This window comes from Hippocampus guttulatus, chromosome 5, assembly GCF_054856545.1.
Source record: "Hippocampus guttulatus isolate MCC_2025c chromosome 5, RoL_Hgut_1.0, whole genome shotgun sequence".
Lineage (NCBI taxonomy): Eukaryota > Metazoa > Chordata > Actinopteri > Syngnathiformes > Syngnathidae > Hippocampus > Hippocampus guttulatus.
Window position 1 is genome coordinate 5,477,252 of NC_141265.1, and position 27,276 is coordinate 5,504,527.

General features: G+C 40.8%; 1 protein-coding gene across 1 annotated transcript in view; it reads left to right on the forward strand.

The window, feature by feature from the left end:
- Window positions 1-5,210, forward strand: part of galnt9 (polypeptide N-acetylgalactosaminyltransferase 9) — a 64,697-nt gene extending 59,487 nt beyond the window's left edge. The window contains exons 10-11 of the mRNA XM_086112060.1: window positions 3,260-3,427; window positions 4,343-5,210. Of these exons, the coding sequence (XP_085968186.1) occupies window positions 3,260-3,427; window positions 4,343-4,489 (315 nt within the window). The 3' untranslated portion in view covers window positions 4,490-5,210. The remainder of the gene's footprint in view (window positions 1-3,259; window positions 3,428-4,342) is intronic.
- The last annotated feature ends 22,066 nt before the right edge of the window (window positions 5,211-27,276 follow it).

Below are 27,276 nucleotides of genomic sequence, written 5' to 3' on the forward strand. Positions count from 1 at the left end.
AAGGGTGTACTTATTTGCAATGTTTTGTCATTTTTTTTAATAATAATTGCATTGCACAACACTACCGGTGTATACATTTGTTCATCCCTTAATTCTTCTGCTTGATTGTGGGAAGCAATCAAAGTTGAGTCATCAGCGGTGTTCACTGCATAGAAACGATAGGCAGTGGTTTAACGCTCCGCGCACTCATAATTGTACTTTTCAATCATTCCAAAACACAAAATGGAGATTCACAGAGATAATGGATTGCACTCACTTACAGTAGCATGTTGTGGCAACAAAGTGAAAAACATTATTGGCAATTTGTTTGTGTTGATAACTTTTTCGTTCACTTTATGGAGCTGCTGCATTTGCGAATCGAAATCTGTTGCTTTTTGGTTTTGTCTGTCTATATTTAGCTCTCACCTCTAACTGTTAGAGTTGTTGATTTACAATGACTTACGGGAAAAAGTGGCTGTCCTAAAAAAACAATATGCTGATGTCATGCTATTTATTTAATTTGCTGAAAGAGGATTTTAAAATGCTGGTGCTTCACCCTGCGTCGTTTTTACCTACTCATTAATTTCTGTGAAATGGTCTTAGCATGTCTGAGGTCCCATCTAGATGAATGGAACTAAAATGTTTCATGTAAATCCAATTATTTTAAAACATTTGTTTCGCTGAGCTATTTTGTGTTTCACACATGAATCCCAACAGAACTGCAGTGGAATAAAATGCCTGAAATGCACGACATGTGTATTTCATATATGCACATGGATTTGAATGGTAAATGAATTGCATACGCATCGAGCTTTTGTCCAGGTACCGAGCATGAGATAAAATATCTTTCAACCGCCAGCCTCAACACTGAAACATACTGATGCCTCAGGCTGCCATGCAGTGGTAGTGCACAATAATTCATCGATATTCTGGCTACATCGGTGTGCAAACCTCTGTAGAGACTCATGCTGCATTGAACATGCTGGATTTGGGAGAAATTCTGACATTGTTTATGGGTGTGTGTAATGGCGTTACTTTTTTTTTTTTTTTTTTTTTTTTTACACACTGAAATTGCTTCTTCAACTCCACACACATAGCCCTCTAAGATTCAAGCTGATACTTCCGTGCAACTAATGTGATCATGAAAATGCTTTGTGAGGAAAAGAACTTGCATGGCAAAGTGGAACAAAATCATTTCCATGAACATGCTACCGATGAGTAAAACGGTGACTTCCCTTAAGTGCTAGATCTGTTTCTGCCTTTGGTGCAGGGTAACAAAAGCCAAACCCTTGGAGACCATGTAAATGTTATTCATGTCTTAATCCTAAAACCTCTGGGGAAATAAACAAACAGAGAGGGATACCTTGTCTTAGTGTTATTTGATTACAACGATGAGCAGTGTAGGACAATTCAATTTTGTGGCGCACGGTGATCTTTTTTTTTCTATTGTATTTCTCTTACCTTTATTGCTTTTAGCCGTGAAACGCCCTATGTAAACTTCCATTATGCCTTTTCTTTTGGCCCTCCCAATGACTTCATCTTACATTGCTTATTCATGCTCAGAGCGGCTAAAGTAACACATGGACAAACCAAATGCAGGTCCACAGCTGTTCCAGCATGTCAAGCCCTGCTTAAAATGTTTGCAATAATCGGTTCCGTGAACATATTCACAACAGCTTGCCGCATCCAGCCCCCACAAATGTACAGTTCTGCAGATTAGATTGTATCGACACCGCATTTTACAACAACAGTGGCACGCTGTTAATGAGCTAATTAAGAAACGGATTAGTTTGACCCCCCACCAACTCGAAACCTTTCATGATCTCAGAGAGGCAATGAAGCGTCGCACATTGCAGAGACACAGGTTAATTGGCTCGCATTCATTATTTCTCATCGCCTCATTTCGAATGCATTACTGTATAAAAGACCCAAATGTAAAGCGGCATGAAGAGAATGATATGGCATTATTCATACACCCAGCCATAGCACAAACAATTTACCATTCCATCAGAAAGTTGTATAGAAGCGAGCCATCTGCATGCACGACAGACCTTTAGGCTACCACCCACAGACAAATTAAAACGGGTTCACAGCATGATGTGTCCCAAGAATATTGACTCATCAGCCTTGTGAATAGCCCATAACCGCATCCAATGAACCTGGAGTGACATTAAAGTTGTACTTAACAGATGCCCTAAATGTTCTCTTTGGCCCTTCAGGGAAGAACATTTGATTGGATTAAATAGCAGTAAATAGCTCATTCTTACATGCTGCAACACCTACACAGGCCATTCAGGGACTCAGAACACAGTGAACACTGAAAAAAGTGAAAAAGTGGTGTTAACTATTCCATGCTGAGAGAGAGAGAGAGAGAGACATGCCTGCTTTTGTCTTGTTGGCATATAATTTTTCATGAGGGATCACTTCTCTAAATAATACACCCAATGTCTCCTGTATCCTTGCATAATAGAAACGCCATTTTATCAATGAGCCTTTAATAGGCTGCATTAAACACCGAGGGATCAGATTCTTCCAGTGGCATAGCCACCTTGTGGTGTTGTAGATCACACAGCACAGTATTGTGGAGCAATATGACAATGTTGCAGATTGTTGCGTCATGAGTCGCTCTTATCCAAAGTGACATTCAAGTGAGAACCAACACCCCTCAGTGTTTCATGCTAGTCAGAGATCACTGCTATTACATGCAATAAAGTTGAAGGAGTTCGGATAACTGCAAGTGAGATGTTGAAGATACAGTACACTGTTTCGTAGATTTCTCAGAAGAGAAGTACTGCATGTCCCTTCTTGGGCATTTTCATTCCTTGTACCCAGCCTATTAGGTCGCCACATCAACAACGGTCAAAGGGTAGTGCTCGATTTGCTCATTGCATCATCAATTTAAGATACAGTACGTATGTATGTGTTAGGGGGTTGTGGTAGGCAGGAGTGCTCAATGAATAGGACGGTAACGTACATTCCATGAAGCTGCAAGCCTCAATTATTTGCATGTTGAAGTAAATAGAGTGAATGATTTTGATTTTTTTCTTCTCCACTCTTGTATCGTGCGAAATAATTATCTACTGTATATTATGAGCACCAACTCACTACAAACAGACAATTAATGTTTGAGCGACTGCCTTAATTTCCTACTGTATCTTTTCAACTTTTTTTGGTTTCGTAAACATTCCTGATGTTGACAATTGTGTGTTGCCACAGGAACGACTACTATAACCGTCCTTGAACTGAACAATGAGACACACTTCTTATGTTTGGGTTCCAGCTTGCGCGCTACTCTACTGATGGAGTCCTACAGCTTGGACCCCTGGGATCCACCACCTTCCTGCCTGACACCAAATGCCTTGTTGATGACGGCAGAGGACGCATTGCCAGCTTGAAAAAATGTGAAGCTGTTGCCAGGATTTCCCAGCGGCTTTGGGATTTCACACAGGTAAAGAAAAGCAATGTTGCGTGATTAGTGGATGAACTGATCGTGGCATCGGAAAAAGACTTGAAGATAAGTGCGAGGAGACCACGTGTGTCTTAAATACATCAATCTTTTCAACAACTTATGGCAAGACAAATACAATTAAAATGTATTGATAGTGTTCCCAAACAATATCTTGTTTACAATCACACAGTGATTCTTCCTTCCGGAGTTTACCCTGAGCCACATTACGGCCGGGTTCAGTGTATCATTGGACAAAACATTTGCATATGATCTCAAGCTGATTGGACAGGTTGCTAAAATATGTTCCGATGTTGATCTCCCTATGCTCTCTGCAGTAATTTTACCATTGATCCATGTCACAGGTCCATGCAGTTTTTAGACTTGAGCTAAAGAAATCATTAGATTTCACTTGCAAGCATACCTTTGGAGCACGTGATCTCAGTCCTCTTGAGCGGCGCATCAGGGTTGAGCACTCACAGTTGACTGCAACATGAGAGCTGTGCACCAGAGTTGTTGTACTAAACCAAACCTGAGAAGTGTAAACAAAAAGACCAAACAAAGTTCCTCTCGAACATTTAAACATTCAAGGTCAGTTTGAGCGAAGAATATGAAAGTCGCTTTTGAAAGGTCTGTTTTTGATTCACCATTGTGGAAAGAGTTTGTCCAGTTGTTACAAGGAAAGTGTATTTGTGGTGACCTTACACAACATATCTGAACAAAACCAATTCGGGGACCATTAATACAGGATAAAGGTAACTGTGTACATTTATGAGCTGGTAGTTCTACAAAGAAAATGACAAAAACCTCCTGGCTTTTTGCACAATACAATAATATTCTCTGTTAGAAAAACAGATAAGCGATGGTTTGCTTGATTTTGACTCTCCCACCACCTCCCCCACCCCCTCCCACACACAGAACGGTCCAATCATCAGCAGGGACACGGGTCGTTGCTTAGAAGTGGAAATGTCTAAAGATGCTAACTTTGGCCTTCGCCTAGTGGTGCAGAGATGCTCAGGTCAGAAGTGGATCATCCGAAACTGGATTAAGCATCCCAGACACTAAAGCCATGGGAAAAACCTTGAGACTTTTTGGGGTCGTTTTTCAAGTAACAGTTGGGAATGGGAAGATGTGGTATGACACCACTTCACTGTTGGACTTCCCTCATGTGACAGAGCTTTCCAACTCCTCGACATCTCTGTGACTAGACTTGGAAAAAGTTCCCATTTCTGACCTGTATAAAGAGGTGTACAGTGACACAAGGGTGCGACTTGAAAATACTGTATCTTATTTATATTGTAAAGGTATCCGGTTCATCTTTGTATATGAATGTGAGTGTGTGCAAGTGTGTACTGTTTTGATGAGAGGACCTGAGCAAATCAAATATTATCAGAGTCTTGTATTGTAATTTGCCACATTAAATGATTATTTTGGGGTTCTGGAAATTGCGTCTGACATATTGCGCTATCCTGGTTACTCAAGTATATAATAAGCTTTAAAGGAGGTTGTTATTTTCTCATCAGGGCTTACGGTGGTTTCAGATGCAGTAACACAAACTACAACAGTACCTTGTTTTGTTTCAACAGTATTGCTCCGTTGGAATTGTGTGCCTTTTTTTCTTTTCAGTATTTGCTTCATCTGACCGGGGAATGTGAGTCCCTAAAGCATGTACAAACTATTTGTAAGTTAATATCTAAAGCCATGCATAAAACAAGACACAATATAGTAATAAAGCTTACTGTAAGAATGAAGGATTTAAACTGATATATTAAAATCACTTTTATGATCACGTCTCACTTTACTTCACACAAGCTGAGTTACTTTCTGTTGTACCTTTTTTGGTGTGTATTTCGTATGCTGGTGTTACAGTATTTATCAAGAAAAAATGCTTATAGATTCCTACCTAAAAAGCCAACGGTGCCGCAACAACGTATGACTGAGAGTGTGTGCACATTTATGCTACCAGGCTATTTTATGTTTTTATTTTCCAACTTGGATTTCCTTTTATTTTTCAGTTGGGCTTTCCAGGTTATAGGCGTACCTGTCAACTCATACGGTTTAGCCATAGTTCATACAGATTTTGTGGTGAATCTTACGTATATGGCCGTATCGCACAAATCATACGGATTCTGAAAATTTTTGTTTTTTTTTCCCCCCCTCTAACAGGTAGTTCCGTTTGCTTTTGCCCAGAATGGTGCTCGTCTACTCGAATGCTTTCATTTCCGGAAATCAACTCTGAACACAGTAATGCCACTAAGTAGAATCATGATTAGACATCAACCAGACATTGTATTATGGAGATCTACAATAAATATCATTGAAAATTTCGTGGGTTTTTTTCTGCCGTTATTTTGACATATAAAATGCTTTGGTATGTTATATGGATTTTTTGCTCTTTATAAGGATTTTTGGGGTAGTTTATACAGGTTGGCGCTCCGAAAAGTTGACAGGTATGTATAGGTCACACAAAAGACTGTTGGAAATAAATGATTACTACTTCATTTAAGTTGTAAACGTAGGTTCGTGCTCCTGAGAGTGACGGCTCACAAAATTAAAGCCACACAAAACAGGTGTCACAAAAGATATTTCAAATCTAATCGACAAACAAGTTTTACCCTTTGAAGTAACCCCACTGGAGTCTCACACACTTTTCCAGCCCCATCCGCCACACCTCTATGCAGGCCTGGAAGGATTCTTGGAATGACTCAACACCATCTTTAAAAATAGCACCCTTTTCTGACATTGGGAAAAAGGGGGGAAGAACATGGTGTCATGTGAGGTGAGTTGAGAAGTTGCTTCCGCACGTGGATGTTCTTCTGTCGGATGCTCAGCATCTGGCATCGTCACGTCACTGCATCTCATTCACTAAATATGTGTACAATGTTTCTCCTCTGTGCACAAATTAAGCATATATCATAAATCACACATGGATTCCTGACACGTGCATCCTTCCTGACCCATTGTCTTCGCACAATTGTGAATATGTTGATGAATCAGAATTCATTCTAAATGACAGCCGGAGCCCGCGGCGTGTCAATTTGCATAAGCCCCACCAGTATTTTGATTTAAAAGGGCATCCGTTTGTCTCCATGTCAGCGAATGCGTAGAGGTTTAAAACTGAGAGACACAGCGCCAAAATCTTCCAAACTTTCTCAATATTTATTCTATTTTCAAAAGGGTTGCATCATTGCAAAGCGTCATCAGCCAGCAGTGCCGATGTGGAATTCAACTAAACTATTTGTGTTGGCTCAAACTCTCAGAAAAGGACTGACGGCGAAGAGTGATGTGTCTCCTTGGACACTTTTGTCAAAATGTGAGATGATATTATGTCTGGGCTGGAGTGCCCTGCCAAGATAGTAATTCAGTAAGCCACTACATTTATTTCCAATATATTTTTAGGAACAGTTACAGTATGTACATTTGCAGTCTGTCTTTTGCATTTGAGTGGTAGACATCAGGTGAATGTGACACGAGTGCAGTGGGCAACCTTGCCTGCTGGAAGGCATAGTGCAGCTCACACTAAAAACGGGCCTATAATTCACAATAATGATTGTTGTATCTTCACTCCGCAGGTAATGCTCTTGCTGAAATGGTTCTTTTGCATTGCTTACATCCTTGAAACCTTGTACATTTGTGCTATTGCACAGATAATTCAACTCACACTGTAACTGTCCATACCCGGGAAAGATGATTCATTTCTCTATGATGACATTTTCTCAATAAAGAGAAAAATGTTGCTTGTTAGATTTTTAAGCATCATAATTATGAATTATAATCATACTTTTGTTTTATATACCGGTACTTACATTTTCTCAGCTGAGACAACCTGCAGTTTAGCACGGATGCCAATTGGTCTCTGTGATATTCTGGATTATATTGGACTGCCTTCTACAGATGAAACATGGACAATGATGGCGCAGTCTTCGATCATGTTTGTTCCCACTGGTAAATTCGAATAGAGTGTGCACATTTAAACAGTATTTCTACTCCATTCAACTTTCCAGTTTCCCTACCCCGACTCCACATGCACATTTATTAATGAAAATCCGCAATTTAGAAAGACCCAATTTAAATCCACCCTAAGCCTGTTTTTGTGGCACTTTAACATTATTTTAAGGTTTTAATACACACATTAAAGACATAAATTGAGAGAGCAAGAGCAATAAATAATATAAAATTATTTTTTAAACTGTTTCATAATACTTATTGGGGTCACTGTAATACCACTCAGTAAATGTTTGGTATTATTACCCCGTGCATGATTTATGGAGTTTGTGTAAATAGAGTTTGCCATGGCAGTCGTGTTGTATGCAAATAAAATTAAACACATGGCTTAGGGTTACAAGAATTGTAGGCGGTGGGTGAGAGTTGTCGGCATAAAAATATACTTCCACTACCACGAATGAATGCCTCCAAGTTGTGTCCTCTGACTGCACATACTGTTAGTTTTTGTTGCATACTTACTCATTATGGCTGACAGGGCTTCTCATCTGCACCTTGACTGGTGTGGCAAATTTTTAGACAAGTTAATCATCCCACAGAGCAGCTCGCTGAGCAGCCACAGCAATCATGCCCTGTCAAATTTGCCCATCCCGCCCCACCATTTTGTTTTATGGCTATCCCATTTTATCCACGATGGCAATAAACAGGGATGTTGTGCTCGCCGGGGACATAGTGCAAACATATCATACTTTTATTTAACGGCCAGTACTTTTCATTGCTGTCATAAGGCATTGGATAAATCTGCACTTTTTCCTCTATACATACTCCAATCCAATGTCAAGTCATCTTGTTTATAACTTGAAAACTGCATTTTAACACACGTTGAGTTTTTTGGAAGGAATACAAGAAAGAACGAAAAATTTGGCTTTTTGTTTAATTCACGCCAACCTAGCAACCCAGTCAGCAGCCCTTGTTAGTGTGAAGTGGCGACGTAAACACTAACAGTGTGGGAGCCACTCACAGGATCATTAATTTGAATTACCGGATTATGACGTCAATGACCTTGACAAAAATAGGACAATGTCTAACTTCATTTGTTATTATAAAACCCACAAACAGGTCTGCGAACCTTGTAGTTTAGCAGCAATAAAAACACTGGTTTGAGCCAAGTAAAAAAGATGTGACATGTGTGTTATCTTTTATCTATTTTAGCAGTAAAAAGGGAAAATTTTGTCTACCATCAACTTGAGAACTCCTTCATTTTTCGTGTACAAGGAACACCTTAAAAAAAAACATTTTGCCACTTGCCGTCTACTGAAAATGACATTGCATGTCCTCAGGTAACAAACAATCATGGCTCAGCTTGCGAACATTCCATGAGGTGTGAGTCCATGGGATTTCATTTTCAGCTGACAGCAAGTGGCAGATTTTGTTTTTAAAGGTGTTCATTGTACATCCATCCACCCATCCATTTTCTAATCCACTTATCCTCACGAGGGTCGCAGGCGTGCTGGAGCCTATCCTGGCTGTCTTCGGGCAGAAGGCGGGGTACACCCTGAACTGGTTGCCAGCCAATCACAGGGCACACAAAGACAATATGTGTTTTTGTCCTGCTTGTTGGGTGCAAAAGTCAAGAATACACACACTGTACAGCATAGGTGTCAAACTCAGGTCCTGGAGGGCCGCTGTCCTGCATGTTTTCCAAGTCTCCCTGTTGCAACACACCTGATTCAAATGAACATGTTCAATGTCAGGCTTCCGCAGAGCTTGCTGATGATCTGATCATTTGAATCAGGTGTGTTGCAACAGGGAGACTTGGAAAACATGCAGGACAGCGGCCCTCCAGGACCTGAGTTTGACACCTATGCTGTAGAGCATACAGCATACCATCCATCCATCCATCTATCCATTCATCCATTATCTGAACTGCTTCATCTTCATAAGGGTCGCGGGCGTTCTGGAGCCTCTCCCAGCTGTCTTGAACTGGTTGCCAGCCAATGGCAGGGCACACATGGACAAACAACAACCATTCAAATTCACAATGACACCTAAGGACAATTTAGTGTCATGTTTCGGTTTGTGACCAACAGGTGGCACCGTGGGGCTTTTCCCTGCAGCTGCACACCTGTTGGTCGTGAGGTAATTAGTGGCTATAAAAGGACTTCCGGCCGACTACTCATTGTCGGGTCATTGTTTGTGGCTGTTTGTATGCTGCTGTCATGTTTGTTTCAGTCAGGTTTTGATCATTATTATGTTTTATCTTCAGTCATGTGTTTTGTTTGATACTTTGGAATTTGTTTGTTTAGGATTTAATTTTCTCTGTTTTAATACAATTCATCAAGTACAACCTGCTCCTCCCTCCTGCCTGCTTTTTGGGGTCCACCACGACCTTGCTACGTGACATTTAGAGTGTTCCATTGACCTGCCATGCATGTTTTTGGGATGTGGGAGGCCCAGTGCTGACTATGCCAAATCATCAGCTTTTCTCATCTGCTGTTTGTTTTGTTTTTGTTTAATTGCTGGCCTTCATTATCCATTTACTATTCTAGGTTGGGTACAGTTGATGCAGTGAAGGGGACCACCACAATTCCATTGCCACAGAGCTGATGAAAATAAGGACTTTGGCGGCACATTAAGCAGTGATAAACTGACATATGGTAATTGTAAGCGCTTTTTTGAAAAAAATATTCAAATGATGTATGGTAGTTTAACACATTATAATCACGTGCAACTAATTTAAATGTCCGTATTAAGTAAAACAAAATTATTTTTTTAGTGCATGCTCGTTACACAAAAGGGGAATTCAAGCATCTTGCTCATGTCTCATACTGAATGTGTGTGCATATGCGTTCGTAAGCTTGCTTCTTCACAATTCTTCTGAAAGCCCAAAAGGCAAGTGAAGGGAAGTGGTCCAAGTTAACAGATTTTATTTCCCCCTGAGTGGATGACAAAGTGACAGTGAGTGATGGGATGGTACAAAAATGAGGGACTGGGGGTGGGGAATAGTGTTGAGACTGGAGAAGAGGTCGCATGGACAAGGACAACGCACCCGTTTCATGAGCAGGGGAGCCACGTTAGCGCACATTGTGATGCTGACAATACTCTTTTTACGCTTGGGCAACTGCCAAGAGTTAGAGGTGACTTCATTATTCAGAACGCTGCTGGGGGTGGCTGGCTGGGTGAGCATCTGGCGAAAGTGTTTGCAAAGGAACAAAATCTACCGAGAAGCCACACACCAAAGCAAATTCCCTGCAACACACTGAAAAGATATTGTACATGTTGCATTTGCCCGTCAGAGCAAAGACCAACTGATTACTGGTCTGTTTGAAACATTGGTGCCTGATTGATTACTACCTTGGTCTAGTAGTCACCACCACCATTGTCCGTGAGCACATGGATGAGCAGCCCCTGGCTTGTTCTGAAAATAGCTCTCCAGTAATGGGTCATTGTAATTTCCTAGATATGCTTTGATAGTGATTATTTGAACATACAAAAACTCACGGGGATTTTTAGACATAGTATTGCCTATTGATATTTTTCTTTTTCCAATTCATCCAGTGAGGGAAATTAGATTGTCAGAGCAGCAATGCTCACAGTTACACCCCAAAATAAGAGCAACCAACAAAGTAAAAACAAAACGATAAAAAACTATTTTGGGAGACTCAGGAAAAATAACATCTAATCTAAACAAGAAGAAAAGGGAAACAAAGTTGTTGCTTGGTAGGCAGGGGGAAGTCATAAAAAACTACCGGTACAAATGTCACCTTAATCCAGTCCATGTATGACACTCACCATAAATGTCCACAAAGGGCAGAATCTGTCCACCTGTGCCCTGATCATTTTCACTAAAATCACATTGCATTGCCTGTGTTGATAGTTAGACATGGTTGTAGCCGGTGTAAATTTTCAGGTGCACTGGGAGCGCATGTCCTAAGCAATGCCCTTGGTACACCAGAACACCCGATGAGTGGCTTGCCAATTTCCCAAATCGGCAAAATGAAGGCTTGCACTGGCACCAAAATCAAGGTGCGAAGGTTTTTACGCTTGAATGCAGCTACACCTTCTACAAATACAGAACCCTCTATGCATGCAAAACATAACATTTCATAACATCAAGGTAAGGCATGTTTTCATTTGTTGCCACAACGCTCCTTTGCCTCGTACCACAGCACACCCATCCACTTTGTATTGGTGACAAGCAAAGGTAAACAAAAATGCAAAAGAGAATCCCATTTTCTATCGCTGCGTTTTAATAAATCAGACACCAACAACCTTGGACTTTGAGCAAAATGCTTGGAATAGATGTTTGACGTTGAAAGTGTGCAGTATTTTCAAAGACTGATTGCAAATCAAATTTGCAGACAAAATTCATGATTACACTCTGGATTAAGTTTATTTCAATGCAAACTAGTCTGACAACATTGTGAGGTTTGTGAAACACATTCATTTATATTCATTCATTCAGCGTCGTATCATAATCACGCCCTGTGTGTGTGTGTGTGTGTGTGTGTGTGTGTGCGTGTGTGTGTGTGTGTGTGTGTGTGTGTGTGTGTTTGTGTGTGTGTGTATCTATCCATCTCGGGTCCAATCTTCCTCAGCACCGTGGATAAGTGACTGACTAAAAATTGTGGTAGTTGAATTTGGGGTGCGGTTTCATTCTTCATTTGAACTCATGTAATCTTTTGTTTTGGCAGACCGCTTTTCTTTTGGAATGCTTTTTCTTCATGACTCTGCAATGTAAACGATTAAAGAGTTGAATTTAACGGTTATTTCTAAAAATTGTGATAACGAACTATGATTAATCTCAAGTAAAATCCTGTTTAGCATTTTGTATACGGTTACTGTATAGGTAACACCAGAATAGCTGCGAGATATTTAAATATCTACTTTTCAAGAGCAATCAATATCTCTGGAACCAGAATGAAACAGGGTGTGTGCTCTGGAACGGCAAACATTGATGATTGTTTTTTCACTGATGAATTATGTCCACTACGCTTTACTTGGACAAAATTATTGTACGTTTACTACAAGACAAACAAAATATCATTACTATCCCACCATGGCATGGATGCCCATTCTATGCATACTTGGTAATAAATCAGCCCATTCATTTGAATGTCACGTTGTGAGGTAGCTTGTCAAGCGTCATTTGAACATCTGACAGGTCACGAGCACATTTGGATTTGTCAGTAGTGTTTGGGTTCAAATTTTCATCAGACTATCTTTTGGAATTTGCCACGTGTACAATAAGCCATTCGAAGCCATTCATCATGTTGACAGCTCACTGTTTCTTCTGACAAACCTTTGCTCTCATCTTTTTCGATGTAAGCCTGGCAAACAGACGGCTGCTGATTCTGTATTCATCCTAGCCTAAAGGCATCTTCACACCTCACTGCTTTACAGCAGTTATTTTTCTGCTCTGGAGCCGTCGCTTCCCCATTTGGGCTACTTTGCGTTTGTGGGACAGCTGCAGTCCAAACAAATGGTGCAGAGACCTTGCTGAGAGGCGGGCGGGTTCCTCTGAGCTTCCAAATCAGCCTGAGAGCTCCGTGCAGAAGAAGAAGGTGATCTGACTAGCTACGGTGCAGAGAGCCAAGGCAAAGATGCACAAGCTGTCACTGGCTCCGCTATTTTGGCACGGATAGATAGAGTCACACACTATACAAAATCAAGCTTGAAATGAAACATGCTGAATAGCAATCAGTGGATTGTTTCGTGTAGACCGTTAATTTGCACAGCAATGTCACATACGCACATTCAGCATCACCTTGGTTCTGACTGTACAGTGTGAGCGGGAGTGAAAGCAACACTATGCCTAATTGTGGCTCGGAGCGAGTGTGCTCACTTCTCTGGAGATCTCATTATAAGATCCACAAGCTTCTCAGCAGCAGCAGGTCTACTCGCTCTCACATCCCATCGTCTCGTATAACTGTCAGCGCTCTCCTTTGCCCGTCACTGCATTACTGACAGAATAGAGCATGTATTGTTTATTCGGAAACAGCAACGTGTACAGACAGTGATACGCATAGGCCAAGTGATTTTGTGTGTTAACACTTGTCTGTTTAATAGCTCATATCTCTGCACTTGGAGTCTTGTTTCAATTTCTTAATCACGTGCACGTTAAAGTCGCGGAAGAAGCAGGTATATGCAAATCAACCAAAGGTGATACTGTTTTCTGTACCGTATTTTCCGGACTATAAGTCGCAGTTTTTTTCATAGTTTGGCTGGGGGTGCGACTTATACTCTGGAGCGATTTATGGGTGAAATTATTAACACATTATTATATCATTTCACATGTTATTTTCACATGAAACCGCAAGAGGCCGCTCTCGACCTGTATTGATAAAACCACGATGAGTCTAATGTAAGCGACGTAGAAGAGGAAGCGCTGCATCTTCTACCTCCGGAGTTGGTGGAGTTGCTTTAAAGTGACACAGAGGATGAATATTCCATTGGCTTTAGTGATTTGGAGTGACATTGATGGTTTGGTGAACTTGTTAGCATGTTCTTTATGCTATAGTTATCTGAATAACTCTTAATATGTTACTTGAACATACCAGGCACGTTCTCAGTTCGTCGTTTATGCGTCATGTAACGTTAGCATATTGTACACTTATTCAGTGTGTTGTTTTCTATTTTATTTGTATTTTAAATTGCCTTTCAAGATGGCATGTATGTTCTTGGTGTTGGATTTTATCAAATAAATACCCCCCCCCCCCCCAAATGTGACTTATACTCCAGTGTGACTTATATATGTTTTTTTCTTCTTTATGATGCATTTCATGGTTGGTGCGACCTATACTCCTGGAGTGATTTATGATCCGGAAAATACGGTAAATAAAATGTAAGGGCACACAGTGGTGTTCATCTGTGTCGAATGTTGTGTGTGCATCTTTTATTTATCTCTTTCATTATATTCATTTTTCTCGGAGGATGTTTTTGTTTTTGATATTGCATTATCAGATAGCAACTAATAGAGCAATGGCACTGCGACTGATATTGACATTAAACTGTGTTTGAATTATTTTATATTATTAATCAGTATGTTTTTCACATTTAACTCTCATTGCATACATTCAGCATGACAAGATGCAGGGAGCATACTGACAACTTCCTGTAGTCCACAATAATGCCATTTGTTGCCCTTTTATGATGACAAAGCGCAATGATGACTGGTCATCTACCGTAAATGGCGACATTGAATCACAGAAAATACTACATGCTACTGCCGTGGCTTTGAAGACTTGTCGTGCTTTCTTTTCTTCGGACAGTGGTTAACTTCTTCTAAAACTTGCTACGATTACTTAAATAGTTGCAATGGTAAATAGACAGGCAATGGTCTGACACTGTAGGGGATTAAAGAGCACCTTAACTTGCAAGTTTAATTATATCCGTGACCAAGCTCGCAACTGAACTTACATGCACTTTGTCTCAAATCCAGTTTCCCCAATTGAAATGCCATTTTTCAGTTTGAGCTCCCAAGATCAAATTTTGGCTCGCAACACAAAAACTTAATATCGTCCAAGCGTGTAACTCTGACAACCCACAGTTGGGGCACTTGTAATAGAAAGTACAACTGTTCATCCATTTTCATTATTTCCCATGTGAAAATGTGTTTTGAAATTCAGGCAAATGGTGTTTGACCTTTTGGAGTTCCACTTTGTTTTTACATTCACATCATCGCTCAAAGATGTGCGGCCCCAAGGGCTGCCACATGGTAATTTGTTGCCTCACGGTCGGTCAACTCTTCTTTTCCTTGCTCTCTCAGTGCTCCCTGACTTCCGTGACACCACTCCTCTTCTTCTTCCCACCAAAGGTCATCCATATCAACAACATACTGCCCCTATAAAAAGTACATGATGAGAGTGCCTGTTAATGCCACTGAAATAAACACAGCCATGATATAACTGTACAATGGTTAAAAGCTTTGACTATAAAACACGAGTAGAAGTCTTAACCCGAACCTGAGACATGCTCACAAAGGACTGTTTGATACAGGCTCATAAATAGACGTTGAGAGCAGACTAGTTGCTCCGAAGTGCTCCCACATGAGGGAGGAGAAGCACTGCAAGAGTCGGTAATGAAATGCAGTCCAATTTTAGTGTCAAGGATTATTCGCATTGCTGTTTGTGTCACTGTCAAAGGCCTCTTGTGTGAGTCACAGTGATACGTTGTGCGTTTGCCAAGTAACGCTCACTGAACGTCATCCAAGGATTTGCAACCTGTGTTGAAGACAATGAATGCCAAATGGTTTCGATGAGATCATCTTGGCTGAAAAAGCAAACACGGCAACCATCTCATTTTCAACGTATTTGAACTTGGCGTGACTGTCAGAGAGATTCAGCATTTTTTTACGACTCTGTCACAGTATTAAGGACATTAAATATTGTTCATACTGTAAATGTTGACAACAAAAGCACATCAGAAGGCAGATAAGAATTATGCGTGCGGAATTGGGACTTTCTACATCTTGACCTTTCTCTGCTACCAAAAGGGCAAAAGGATCACCACAGGGATAAGGATGGAATCCAAACATATTTCATTACAGGAGAGCCAATATTTGTTACGCATAGTTCACTCAAAACTACAAATGCCAAGTCGATACAGTAGACAGACAAGCCATCAACAATCACTTTGGTTGTAAAGATGGCAAGACGTGTTTGTCCCCAATTTTCTTTGTGTGGTGTTACAAGAATATAAACCAAGCGGCAGCCCATAAAAACAGCTTCGGAAAGCTTATTACTTGTAGTAGCAAAGTAACAAAGCAGCAAACCACAGGCAAATCTGTTGCCTAAATCTAGGTTCAACTTGTGTTAAGGTGTCCACGAGCAGTTTCATGAATTGGAGCTTTGCAAATACAGTCATGCTCAGTTGTGACTGACATTGTCAGAGGAATCTTAATAGAACACTCTGTATATTATATTATAGTTGGATGTTGCGGGTTTCAACTGTTCAACTGCTTCATACCCATTTACTTGTTTCAAGATGAAAAATGACCAGTTCACCAAAATAGTCAACTCCATCATTATCTTAATGGAACCGTGCCTCTTATGGTGACTGATGAGTTACTACTGTCATGGTTGATCTGTTTGGGACCAACAGGTGGCTCTGTAGGGCTCCTCCTACAACGGCACACCTGTTGGTCATCATGTCATTAGTAGGTTCTCTTATTAAAAGGACTCCCGACCGACCACTCAGTGTCAGGTCGGTGTTTCTGTTGCTGTTACTGCGTCTGTTGGTTAGTGTTTGTGTCTGTTACTGGATTTTTGTTTGTTCGTCTTGTCACGTCATGCTTTTTTTTGCTTATGCCATGAGTTTTTGTTTGTTACTTTGGATTCTTGTTGTTTTCAGGACTTTGCATGTTCTGGATTTAATTTTCTCAGTGTTTGATGAATATACAGTATGTTGTCAAGTTCAACCCGCTCCTGCCTCCTTTTTGGGGGATCCTCCAACTACCATCACGCAAAATCTGACAAATACTGAAAAATACATTGGTTATAATTTTAAAATATGCAAATGTTGTGTAATGTAGTGACATATGTTTACACAGGGTGTATTGTATTTTTTTTAACTAGGGCTATCGTATCAAGGGTCGAATGAAATGCAATTGGATTGTTCATATGAAATTAGCTACTTAGTCGAATAATATTACTGCCAAAGAAGGGCATTAGAGTGGATTACTATGGATGCAATTGAAATTGTGTAATTCAGATCTACCCGTCACATACTAGGAGAAAGGCGATCAAATGTGACAGAGTTTTTGTGTCTCTTGAGATTAAACCTAATTGGAAGCTGCCCTTTCACAGAAGTCAATCTCTGAGCAGAGCTGAACGTAGTCAAGTAAAATCCACCAGCAATCTTATTACGGTAATCAAAATTCTTGGTTGGAACAATCAGCATGCAGGTTCCAGGTACAGCCCGACTCAAAGATATCATCCCTTTGCATTGTTGTTCCATCAGCCAAAAACTGCTGATGCAGGTCTTGTGAAGGTGGTGAGAAAATGGAGGAGGCTAATTGAATTGTCAGATGAGCTCTGCTTTGCCATACAAGACAATGTGTTCATTGGCTGCCCTCCAGGCCTTTAAAAACATAGATAGATGGAATCTATAGTGAGGTCGAAAGAGGATATCCATACATTTGGCTATTTTATTGAACAACCAAATTAAAAGCCACATTTAATCCAGAACTACTTTCTGAAAGAAGAGCTTTCTGAACTGTGTTTAGTTCAATTTTTTTTCACTGATTTATCAGTTTTTTGCTGTTGGAGGCCTCTATGCTGGCAGTGGTTAGCACGTCTGGCTTACACTTGAGACGTCTTGTTTGAATCTTGGCTCTTGGTCGTGTGCCGTTTGTTTGCTTGCCTTTTGATTTAGGAGGGTTTCCTTAAGATGCTCATGCACAGACTTGGTTAATTTGTTGTGACTGCTTTTTATTTTTGCGAGTTCAGTTCTTGTTTCAGGCAAGTCAGGATGGGTTCCGGAGGGCACTCATTCACCCTCCGGCGCCTGCCGTAATAAACTCCTGAAATTAAGAGCTCTGCGAGCGGGTGCCAGATGATTCCCACATTAAGACATTGAGAGTGGTTATCGGCCGTCATTGGGCAATTTTGAGTTTTTGCTGGGCTTAACCTTATGTGTCACCTACCCATTGCCTCCCGGTTACCTACTGCTGCGTCTTCCTGTCGAGCCTTGTTCCAAGATTCCTCTACGGGCCTCACATTGCACCACTGATTCAAGTGGTTCCGTCGCAAGAGTAGGTAGTCAAGAGGGTGAACAGTTGTTTGTGTATATGTGGCCTATGATCGATTGGTGACCAGTCCAGGGATACCCCAACTCTTGCCCGAGGTCAACTAGGTTAGGCTCCCTCAGCCCTGTGAGAACAGGTGGTATGGAGAATGGATGGATGGTCCTCCAGTACTACCTCAATTTGTACTACCAGTACTACCCAACACAACAATAGGTGCACATGCACTAAATTAAATTTCAATTCCAAAAATGCTATTCATTCTCGTGGGGAAATTATAGGCTCAGAAAATAGACAAAACAAGTTTATACCATGGATACAGTAAGTAAGGGGAAAATAAAGAGGATGTATTTGTTATTAAACGGAAAAGTACTCATTACATGTATTATCATGTCGTAAGATCCAATACAGGAGCTCATCAAATGAACAATACATGTTTTGTCCTGCTTCTTTTGCTGAACTCAAGAGTGCGCACACTACAGTACACCATCCATCCATTACTTCATCCATCCATTATCTGAACTGCTTTATCCTCACATCGCAGGATATGCTGAAATCTATCCCAGCTGTCTTTGACAGTCGGCAGGGTACACCCTGAACCGGTTGCCAGCCAATCGCAGGGCACACATGGACAAGCAACCATTCATACTCACAATCACTCCGAGGGACAATTTACTGTGGTCCATTAACCTTGCATGCATGTTTTTGGAATGTGGGAGGCAACCGAAATACTCAGAGAAAACCCACAGAGGCATTGGGAGAACACGCAAACTCCACACAGGAAGGCCAAATCTGATGTGAGGCGGACGTGCTAACCAGTCGACCATCGTGCCACCACAGTATATCATACAAACTATATTATACAACAGTTCTAAACCACTGCAAACTTTCATTAGATTTCGGATTAAAACAGTCAATCAAAACTCAACATTATTAATGTTGAAATGGGATCATTTTCTCTCTTGTATTGGATGTAATTGTACAGATACTGTCTATCCAATGTGGTCATTGAGTTTGGAGGGAATGTGTTTCCTTCAGTCCTTCCAGTCTCTGTGGAGAAGGCTCAAAGAAACATTGACTCATCTCAAGGTCAGAGCACCCCCACAAAAGCTCTGATGACTTTCTTCTTGTGGGATCAACCATCAAATGAAAAGAAAAAAGGCCAGTCAATTGATCCAAAATGTTGCCTGGTCTGGAATCTATAAATACCACTTTTGATCCGTAATTCCTTCATATCGGATACTTGCTATTGATTTAACATCCAGTTTGGCTGAGAAATATTTAAAATTTGACTATGCGTTGATACACTGTTATGGTATAATGTATGTATACAAATCTGTCTGTTCTGGTGCTCGTCTCAGATTGGAAGCCACCTCCAACTTCTCGTCTACGAGTCTTTGAAGTGACCCACCAATCATTGCTGAGCGGTTGGTAACTCAGACAGATGACTCAAGGCAAGGAACCCTCTTATCCAATCATCTGCTAAAAGTAAAAGTATAAAAAGGAACCTTTTATCGTTCATAAATGCCGCCTCTTAATTAATGTGAGCAGCCGGTATGGGCAGCTCATCTTCTCTACCAAGATCTACCTGAGCCTTAATCAAATTTACCAAAATCACGTTATACCACCTGCGCAACAGCTTAGACTTGCTTTTAGCTGGTCTAAATAACCTACTTTCTGTTACCTCGGGGCCTGTGATGAAAAACATCCTCGGTCTGCCAGAAAGCCCAGCAAGGCGCAACGTGGTCTGTTCAATTTCAAAACACGGTAAACTCGATTTGCTCTGGCACTAAAATGATGCACCAATTTTTATGCTAAGCGCACATGCACCAACCTACCAAAACGGGGCCCATAGTGTTTGTGTACGTGTTGCATCATCTGCGATGACTTTCTTCCGTCATACTTTTTCTTATCTCTACCATTCTGTTGCAAGCTCTCGATATCATCCGTACAAAGAATCTGCCTGGCTCAACATAGACCTCTGTTGTCTTTATTGGCCGTTTTACATCAACAATAGTCATGTGTCATTTTCATGAGGCAAGTCAAGAGTGGCAGGATACTCAATGAGGATTCACAGACTTTATTGCTAAGATTGGTATTTCAATCGATGCAGCTTGGTCAATACTGAGTGCCATTTAGCAGCTATAGCGTCTCAAATTAGAATAGCAGTTAGTTGTTTCACAGACATGTTTGAGAAGTTAAACAAATTCACTTTTTGAACTTTTCTGTACTCATCCCAGTCACTCCATGCACAATATCATTCATTGTTTTCAAATTAGATGAAATTCAGATGCTTGGATGAAAACCGAGTGCATTTAGAAGCCATCTTTACATGCATGCCATACAGCCACACTTGTCCAGATTGCAGCAAAAAAGGAAAAAGTAAATAACTTTTTTTTTTTTTTACCAATTTGTCTGTTAAAAGAAAAAAAGCACACTGAAGTTAAAACCATTTTAGTTAAATTTCTCTGGAGAAAAATGCAAAAAAATACAACTAAAAAGATGAGAAGCTAAACTACTATAGGATTTATTTAATTTCCAACCTTGCAAATATATGCACTTATGAGTGAGGAAATAAGAAGAGAAATCCAAATGTCAGTGTCTTCTTTTTTGTCTTTAAACACTAGATGAAAACTGAACAGATGTCACATCTCAGAATAGTCATGGAAATACTCGAAGCAAGTGCAATTGCTTTCCTTCAGTGTCTGGGAGCCTTGACACTGTTGTCGTTCATTGAATTGTTGAAGAGGAAAGTGTTATTAAGAATATAAATGCTTTTGCCTCACTACTTTACTGTAATATTTTCGACGGGGTATTGATTTGACCTCCGGGTTGCTCTCATTTGCAAATATCTCTCCTGCTTGAGAGTGACAGACTCACTTGGGACACACACTGAATACTAATGAGTGTTCTTTTATCTATCAAATAATCAGGCGTGTCAGCTCAAATACACGCAAGCCAATGATGCCCTGCCCTTGATGTTGCGTGCGATTAGGTGTGTGCAAAACAAACATGCGTGACTGACAATTGTTGTCCGTACCACCTTTAAGAAGAAAAAAAACTTTCAAGACATACATTCAAAAAATTTGTTAGAACATTTTGAATGTGAAAAGTTGAGCAGTTTTATTTCAAGGCAAACTCAGTGGATTGTTGGAATTGCCACCGAAGTGGCAACGTCTGATTTCTCTGACCAGAAAATCCACATTTAACCCTTTCATGCACCTTGTAACCTGATAACATGATAAGCTGTCCACTGTAGTAACCGCTGTCCCTGAAAGGGTTAATCACCACATCTGTCTTTGCTTCTAGTCATTCATCATCATTGCTATAAAAGCAACCAAGCACTTAAAACAACCCAATTTATCACCTGCATTCGTGGGAGAAAAATATGTCAAGGAAGGACAAACTTCCAAGAAAATCTCATCGTGCCCAGTAGTATAAAATATTAATGACCAGCAAAGCAACTCGATGTGGTCCTTCTACGTCTGCTTTTATCCTTAAAATACCAGAGTTCGTTTTGCCCATCCTCCTCCTATGCTCCTTATCCTTACAAGGATATCGGTGTACTGAAGTCTATCAGCTGACTGACTTTTGTTTGCGATACACCCTGGAGTGGTTGCCAGTCAATCACAGGGCACATTGCACTGCAATTTGCACTCACATTCAAACCTAAGGACAGTGTAATTTATATGCATGTTGTTGGAATGTCGGAGGAAATCAGAGTAGACTACCTACAGAAAACCTAAAGAGAATATATGCATATTCCTCACAGGAAGGTTCCGGCCTTCCTGTAGGGGATGCCAAACCCCAATCTCGGAACTTTAAGGCGGGTGTGGTAACCACTCGTTCACCGTGCCACCCAGAATTGTTTAAAGCATGGGACATCTGCAAAACAATAAAAAATAAATGGATGGATAGAATCGAACACTGCGGCTTGTATTCAAAGTTAAAGGGCGTTCTGAAAGGCATTGACTCTTAGGAGCTTTGTGATGAAGCCAGTGGTGGCCTAGCCGCATCAGTGGTGATTTATGGTTTGTTTGTTTGTGCGAGAGCAGGAAGGTTAGCCTTTGATACGCTCAAACAATTGTGGCGCCAGGTGCTCTTGACTCAAATTGATTCTCTTATTCGTCTACTCGGAGAAACGCACTTGCTCAACCTTAGGTTTCAATTTCAATTTGAATCACGGCAGCAACAGTCGCCATTTCTGCATTACTAATATTGTTTGCATTACTAATATTTCCAATCATGGGCACTATTCCCAGTGTCCTTCCATATTCCAAATACATACACATTACCGCCCAGTGTCCTTCCACATACCAAATACATGCAAATTACCTAAGTGGAAGATAAATTGTGCATTGGTGAATGTAAGTGTGAATAACTGTCTGTATACGCCCCACCAGTCTGGCGACCGGTCCAGTGTGGACGCAGCCTCCAACCAAAAGCCAGTTGGATAGGCTCCAGTTCACTGAGGACTAGGACTTGATGAGGAGTAGCAGCAGAAAACATGGATGGATGGATGAATGGTTAATTCACTTCCAAATATTCTGGTTTTATCACCTCAATTAAAAATAAATACTTTTGAATTTACAAATCAGTTTAGTATTATCTTCAAACTTGATTCTCTTACTTTCCACATAATTTGAGCAATCGTAACAGCAGGATTTCCGATTCCAAAATTGAATTCAAAAACTGAATTCAAAACAAACCTCGTGTGTGATGTCATGGTAGAGTTCATCAAATCTTGAGACTTAAGCATATCTGCATATCTGGGTGTGGTTTAATTAGAAATGCGTGGGACTTAAATCTGTACGTTATTTTAAGTCTGAAATTGACATGGATTGGTCAGATCTGCTATATGTTGTGTTCATTTGAAAAGCATTTACTGTATATAACAGCCTCAAAATGGAGCTTTAAGTTATCTTTGATCACAAAAGAACCAAACATGTTTTTTATGATGGTTTTTTTTCAGAGCATGAATATTCTTCACTGTGCGAATGAATATTTACTCGGGTCAATGGAGCTGGGTTTTTTTTTGCGTGCAATTTCATCAATAGTAGGACTGCAACAGAAGTACTATCTCGCTAATACTGGCTGGCATGCCGCCAAGCGATGTTGTGATTATGGTGCAGCGAATCATGTGCGTCACTGGCTACGTGCAGGACTGTGGGATTGCTTTATGCAATTTGCATACGGACATTATTATTTATTTATTACATGTATTTATTTATTTTTGTCCAAAAAGACATTTAGATGCTTGATATGCTCCAGTGTAATTTTGACGGATAATTGTGGGAAATATTTACCTCACCATACCCTTTTTCACTTCATCATTGGCGAGGTGGCGAACGGGGACCGCACACCCTGCCAAGCCTTGCAGCCTGCCAGGCCTGTCGAGCACTGGGAGAAACCTTGAGCGTGCAACCATGTTACGCCACTAGCCAGAATGTGTATATGCAAATGAAGTCTCTACAGACTGTACTGAATAGGACTTTTTTTTTTTCGAAAATGGTGCCTTATAGTTAATGTTTCTAACAACCAAATAAATCATGTAGCCCAACATTTCTTGACAGTCGGGGTTCCTTTTAAAATGTGTTCCAAAGCCAAAAGAACAGCAGAATAGTAAATGGGGTTGCATCTACTCGGATAGTGTCATGGCAAACCTTTCTCCTTCTTGCCAAGCTAGGCAAGAGTTAGGGTGGTGTCCAGCATCATCACTATTCCGTCTTGGCAATGTCTTAACCTATCCCACTGCACACAAATATCCCCCAGCAACCCTAAAGTGGGACTGTGTGCTTGATTGATCGAGAATTGAGACAAGCACACTCCAGTCATTCGTTTTGAAAGCACTAACTCAGGTGAGAGACACTTCATAATTTATTCAGCTGTAAAGATGCTGTGCTGTCCCAAAAGGCCCCATGACTCACTCAAAGTATGGCATGTTTTCCTTGTTGCTCTTTTTTTCCTTCTCCCTTTAGGTATTCTTGAAAAGAAGATTGAACGACTTTCTTGACAGTCCCATTTTGAAGCGGGACTAACTGAGTCAGCAGTGTTAGGAATGAAGCGCTCACCAATGAGGAAAGCCAGTGCAAATATACTGAATGAGAGTGGATAATATTGTGTGTTTCAACGACTATGTAGTGGAACCTTGAAATGCTTCTCTATTTGTACAACCACAAATGTTAGGAAAAAGACAGCTCTGCAAACATGCCTCGCAATAGATGCAAATCTCATCAGAATTTTGCAGACTAAAGAAGCAGCTGAAGTGCTGGACATACTCTGTTCAAGCCACGAGTTGGCCATCTATTTGCTGGTTGTACTTCAGCATAAATGAACAGAGTGGGGTAGTCAAGATGCTCAACCCACATTACACATGAGGCTTTAACAGAGCTTGGAACGAGCAGGCCAGAGAAGGGGTGCATTTCTTTGGCTTTTCTGGGCTAACCACTGAAGCCTTTGAAACATTGGCAGTATTTAGAAACAACGATGCCAATGCTAGTAGGATTTTTTTTTTTAAATCAAAAGACAATGGGCTACAAATGCAGAAATAGACTTTTTTTCAAAACTGAAAATTTCAAAAGCTATGTTATTTATGGGATTGTTATTCTTTCTCATCAATTATTCTAATGCCCCCTTTTTGCTGTTGTTGCTCTAATTCAGTGTTTCTCAAACGGTGGGGCGCGCCCCTCTGCCCCTCCACTACCTTAGGGGGCAGTGACGCTCTCATTGGCAGAGTTTGCACAGGGAGCATTCTCAGGGAGGAAATATGACGAGGCGTATGTAGCGCTTGGCTTCAATGTGCCTGTGGTGGCAGACGAGGGAAGATCGATGTGCTTACTTTGCCTAAAAATTTTGGTAGCGGACAGCATGAAGCCAAATAAATCAAGGTGTCACTTAAAGACATTACACCCCAATCACGCTGATAAGCTGCTTGAATTTTTTTCAGCGAAAACGTGCCGAATATTGCAGCTTTGTGACTGCTACTTCAGTAAACTAAAATACAGGTCCCGGCTCCACATTGAGCAGGAGCCGAGAGTTGCTGTGTCCAGCTTCAAACCTCGCTTCGAAAAGTTCTGCATTGCAAAATGTGCTCATTGTAGCCATTAATCCAGACATCATTCTTGATTGAAAAAAAAAGCACAAATTCTTTTATATATTTTTGTTTTGCTGGTTAAAGTTTTTTTTTTTAATATTGTGCTCTGAGATAATGTTGGTGATTAGTTTGAATGCATTATTAGTTATTGAGTTTGTGTCATTTTATTTTTCAGTATCGTATGGTTTGACATGGTCAGTTTTTCATCTTAAAAATGGGTGCGTGGGAGTGAGTCCAGGTTTTCAGGTCCGAGGGAGTTTACATAGTGTCCCTGTGCCTGCATTGGGTACTCCAGCGTCCTCTCACATTCCAAAAACATGCATTGATCACTCTAAATTGTCCATAGGTGTGATTGTGAGCATGAATGGTTATTTTTCTATGTGTGCCCTGCGATTGGCTGCAACTAGTTCAGTGTACGCCACCGACTGCCCAAAGTCATTTGGGATTGGCCCCAACACGGCTGCGACTCTTGTGAGGATAAGCAGGTTAGGAAATGGATAGATGGATGAAAGCTCTCACATTTCTTTGTCATTTTGTTGCTTTCTGGCAGAGCTCACCTTTGAGAAACCGCAGAGTGGCAGCAGCCTTCAGTGACTTGTGAATTTATCCGATCGTTTTCTTTTTTTTTCTGACTCCTGAGCCCCTTTTCTTTCTAGTTCAGCTGTCAGCTTTTCCGACTGTATGTGTGGTTGCTTTTTACATGCCCCTCTCATTTCAATGAAGCAGAATTAGCTTTAGCTGTTCCCCACATGGTGCTCAGCCTCTTCCCCTTTCATGTGTCGAGTCGCTTTCCAAAAGAAAAAAAATCTTTCTGATGTCAGACATTTTAAAGTGGTAAAATGGTCAATAGGCTTGCACTTGTACAGCCAGTTCAGAATTTGGTCGGATTTTCTAAGAAAAAAAATTCCGAATACAGTACATTTAAAAAAAAAAAGACTTTCCATCAGAGAGTGCAGTGCACCATCAAGGCAGCTTAGTTTAATAATTTAAAGAAGAAAAATACAATGCTTTTTTGGACCCGTATCTACAGTGTGCGCCAATTCATGTGATATCTGTACCATTTTACTACAGTGAAAGTTCCCCTGAATAAGATTACCGGGAACCATTTTCACCAACAGCCGCCGTGTCAAATCTCCTGTAAGGGAAGATAAGGAGAGGTGAAGGCTGCCTGTCAGAGCGATAGATGATGCCGATCCAAAAGGTCATGAAACGAAATGCCCCTTGTGACTTCTCAATGGGGTGCTGAGGCGTATTGATGACACTAAACCCAGACAAAACGAAAGGTGTTTATAGCCAGAGGAAAGCAATCAACCCGTCATTTGTCAGGTGCTGGAGCATTACAGTCACACATCCACATACCTCATAGTACTCGAACATCCTACACTTCACCTTGGCACTTGATCCGCTGATGCTTCAAAGAAGAATTAACACCCAAGGACACAAACAAGAAAGAAAATTCTCCAGGGGAACTGTGGGCTAGACTCTCAGGAACCCTTCTTCTCCCTGTTAAAGTACTTTTTTATTTTCAGCAAGCATTCTTTTTCTTCAAGTTATACTGGCATTAACTAATTCGGTAGTAAGGCATGAAAAAGCTCAAATTAAAGGTTTTTGCACACACACAATAATGGAATTGATCATCCATCCATCCATTTTGCGATCTGCTTATCCACACAAGGGTCTCGGGGGGGGGGGGGGGGGGGTACTGGAGCCTATCCCAGCTGTCTTCGGGCAGTAGACGAGGGGACACCCTGAACTCGTTGCCAGCCAATCGCAGGGCACACATAGACAACCATTCACACTCCCAATCACACTTCGTTCCATGTAAGTTTCTGGAATATGGGAGCAAGCAGGAGTACCCGGAGAAAACCCACATAGGCACAGGGAAAACATGCAAACTCCACACACGAAGACTGGAGCCGGAATCAAACCCTGCACATCTGCACTGTGAGGCCGGCGTGCTAATAAGTCAGCCACCCTTCTGCTGCATTCTTCTAAATAATTGAAATGTGGACATCCATTTTATGTTGTTTTTCATTTTTAGAAATGTAAATGTTCTTTTTTTCAGAGATATGA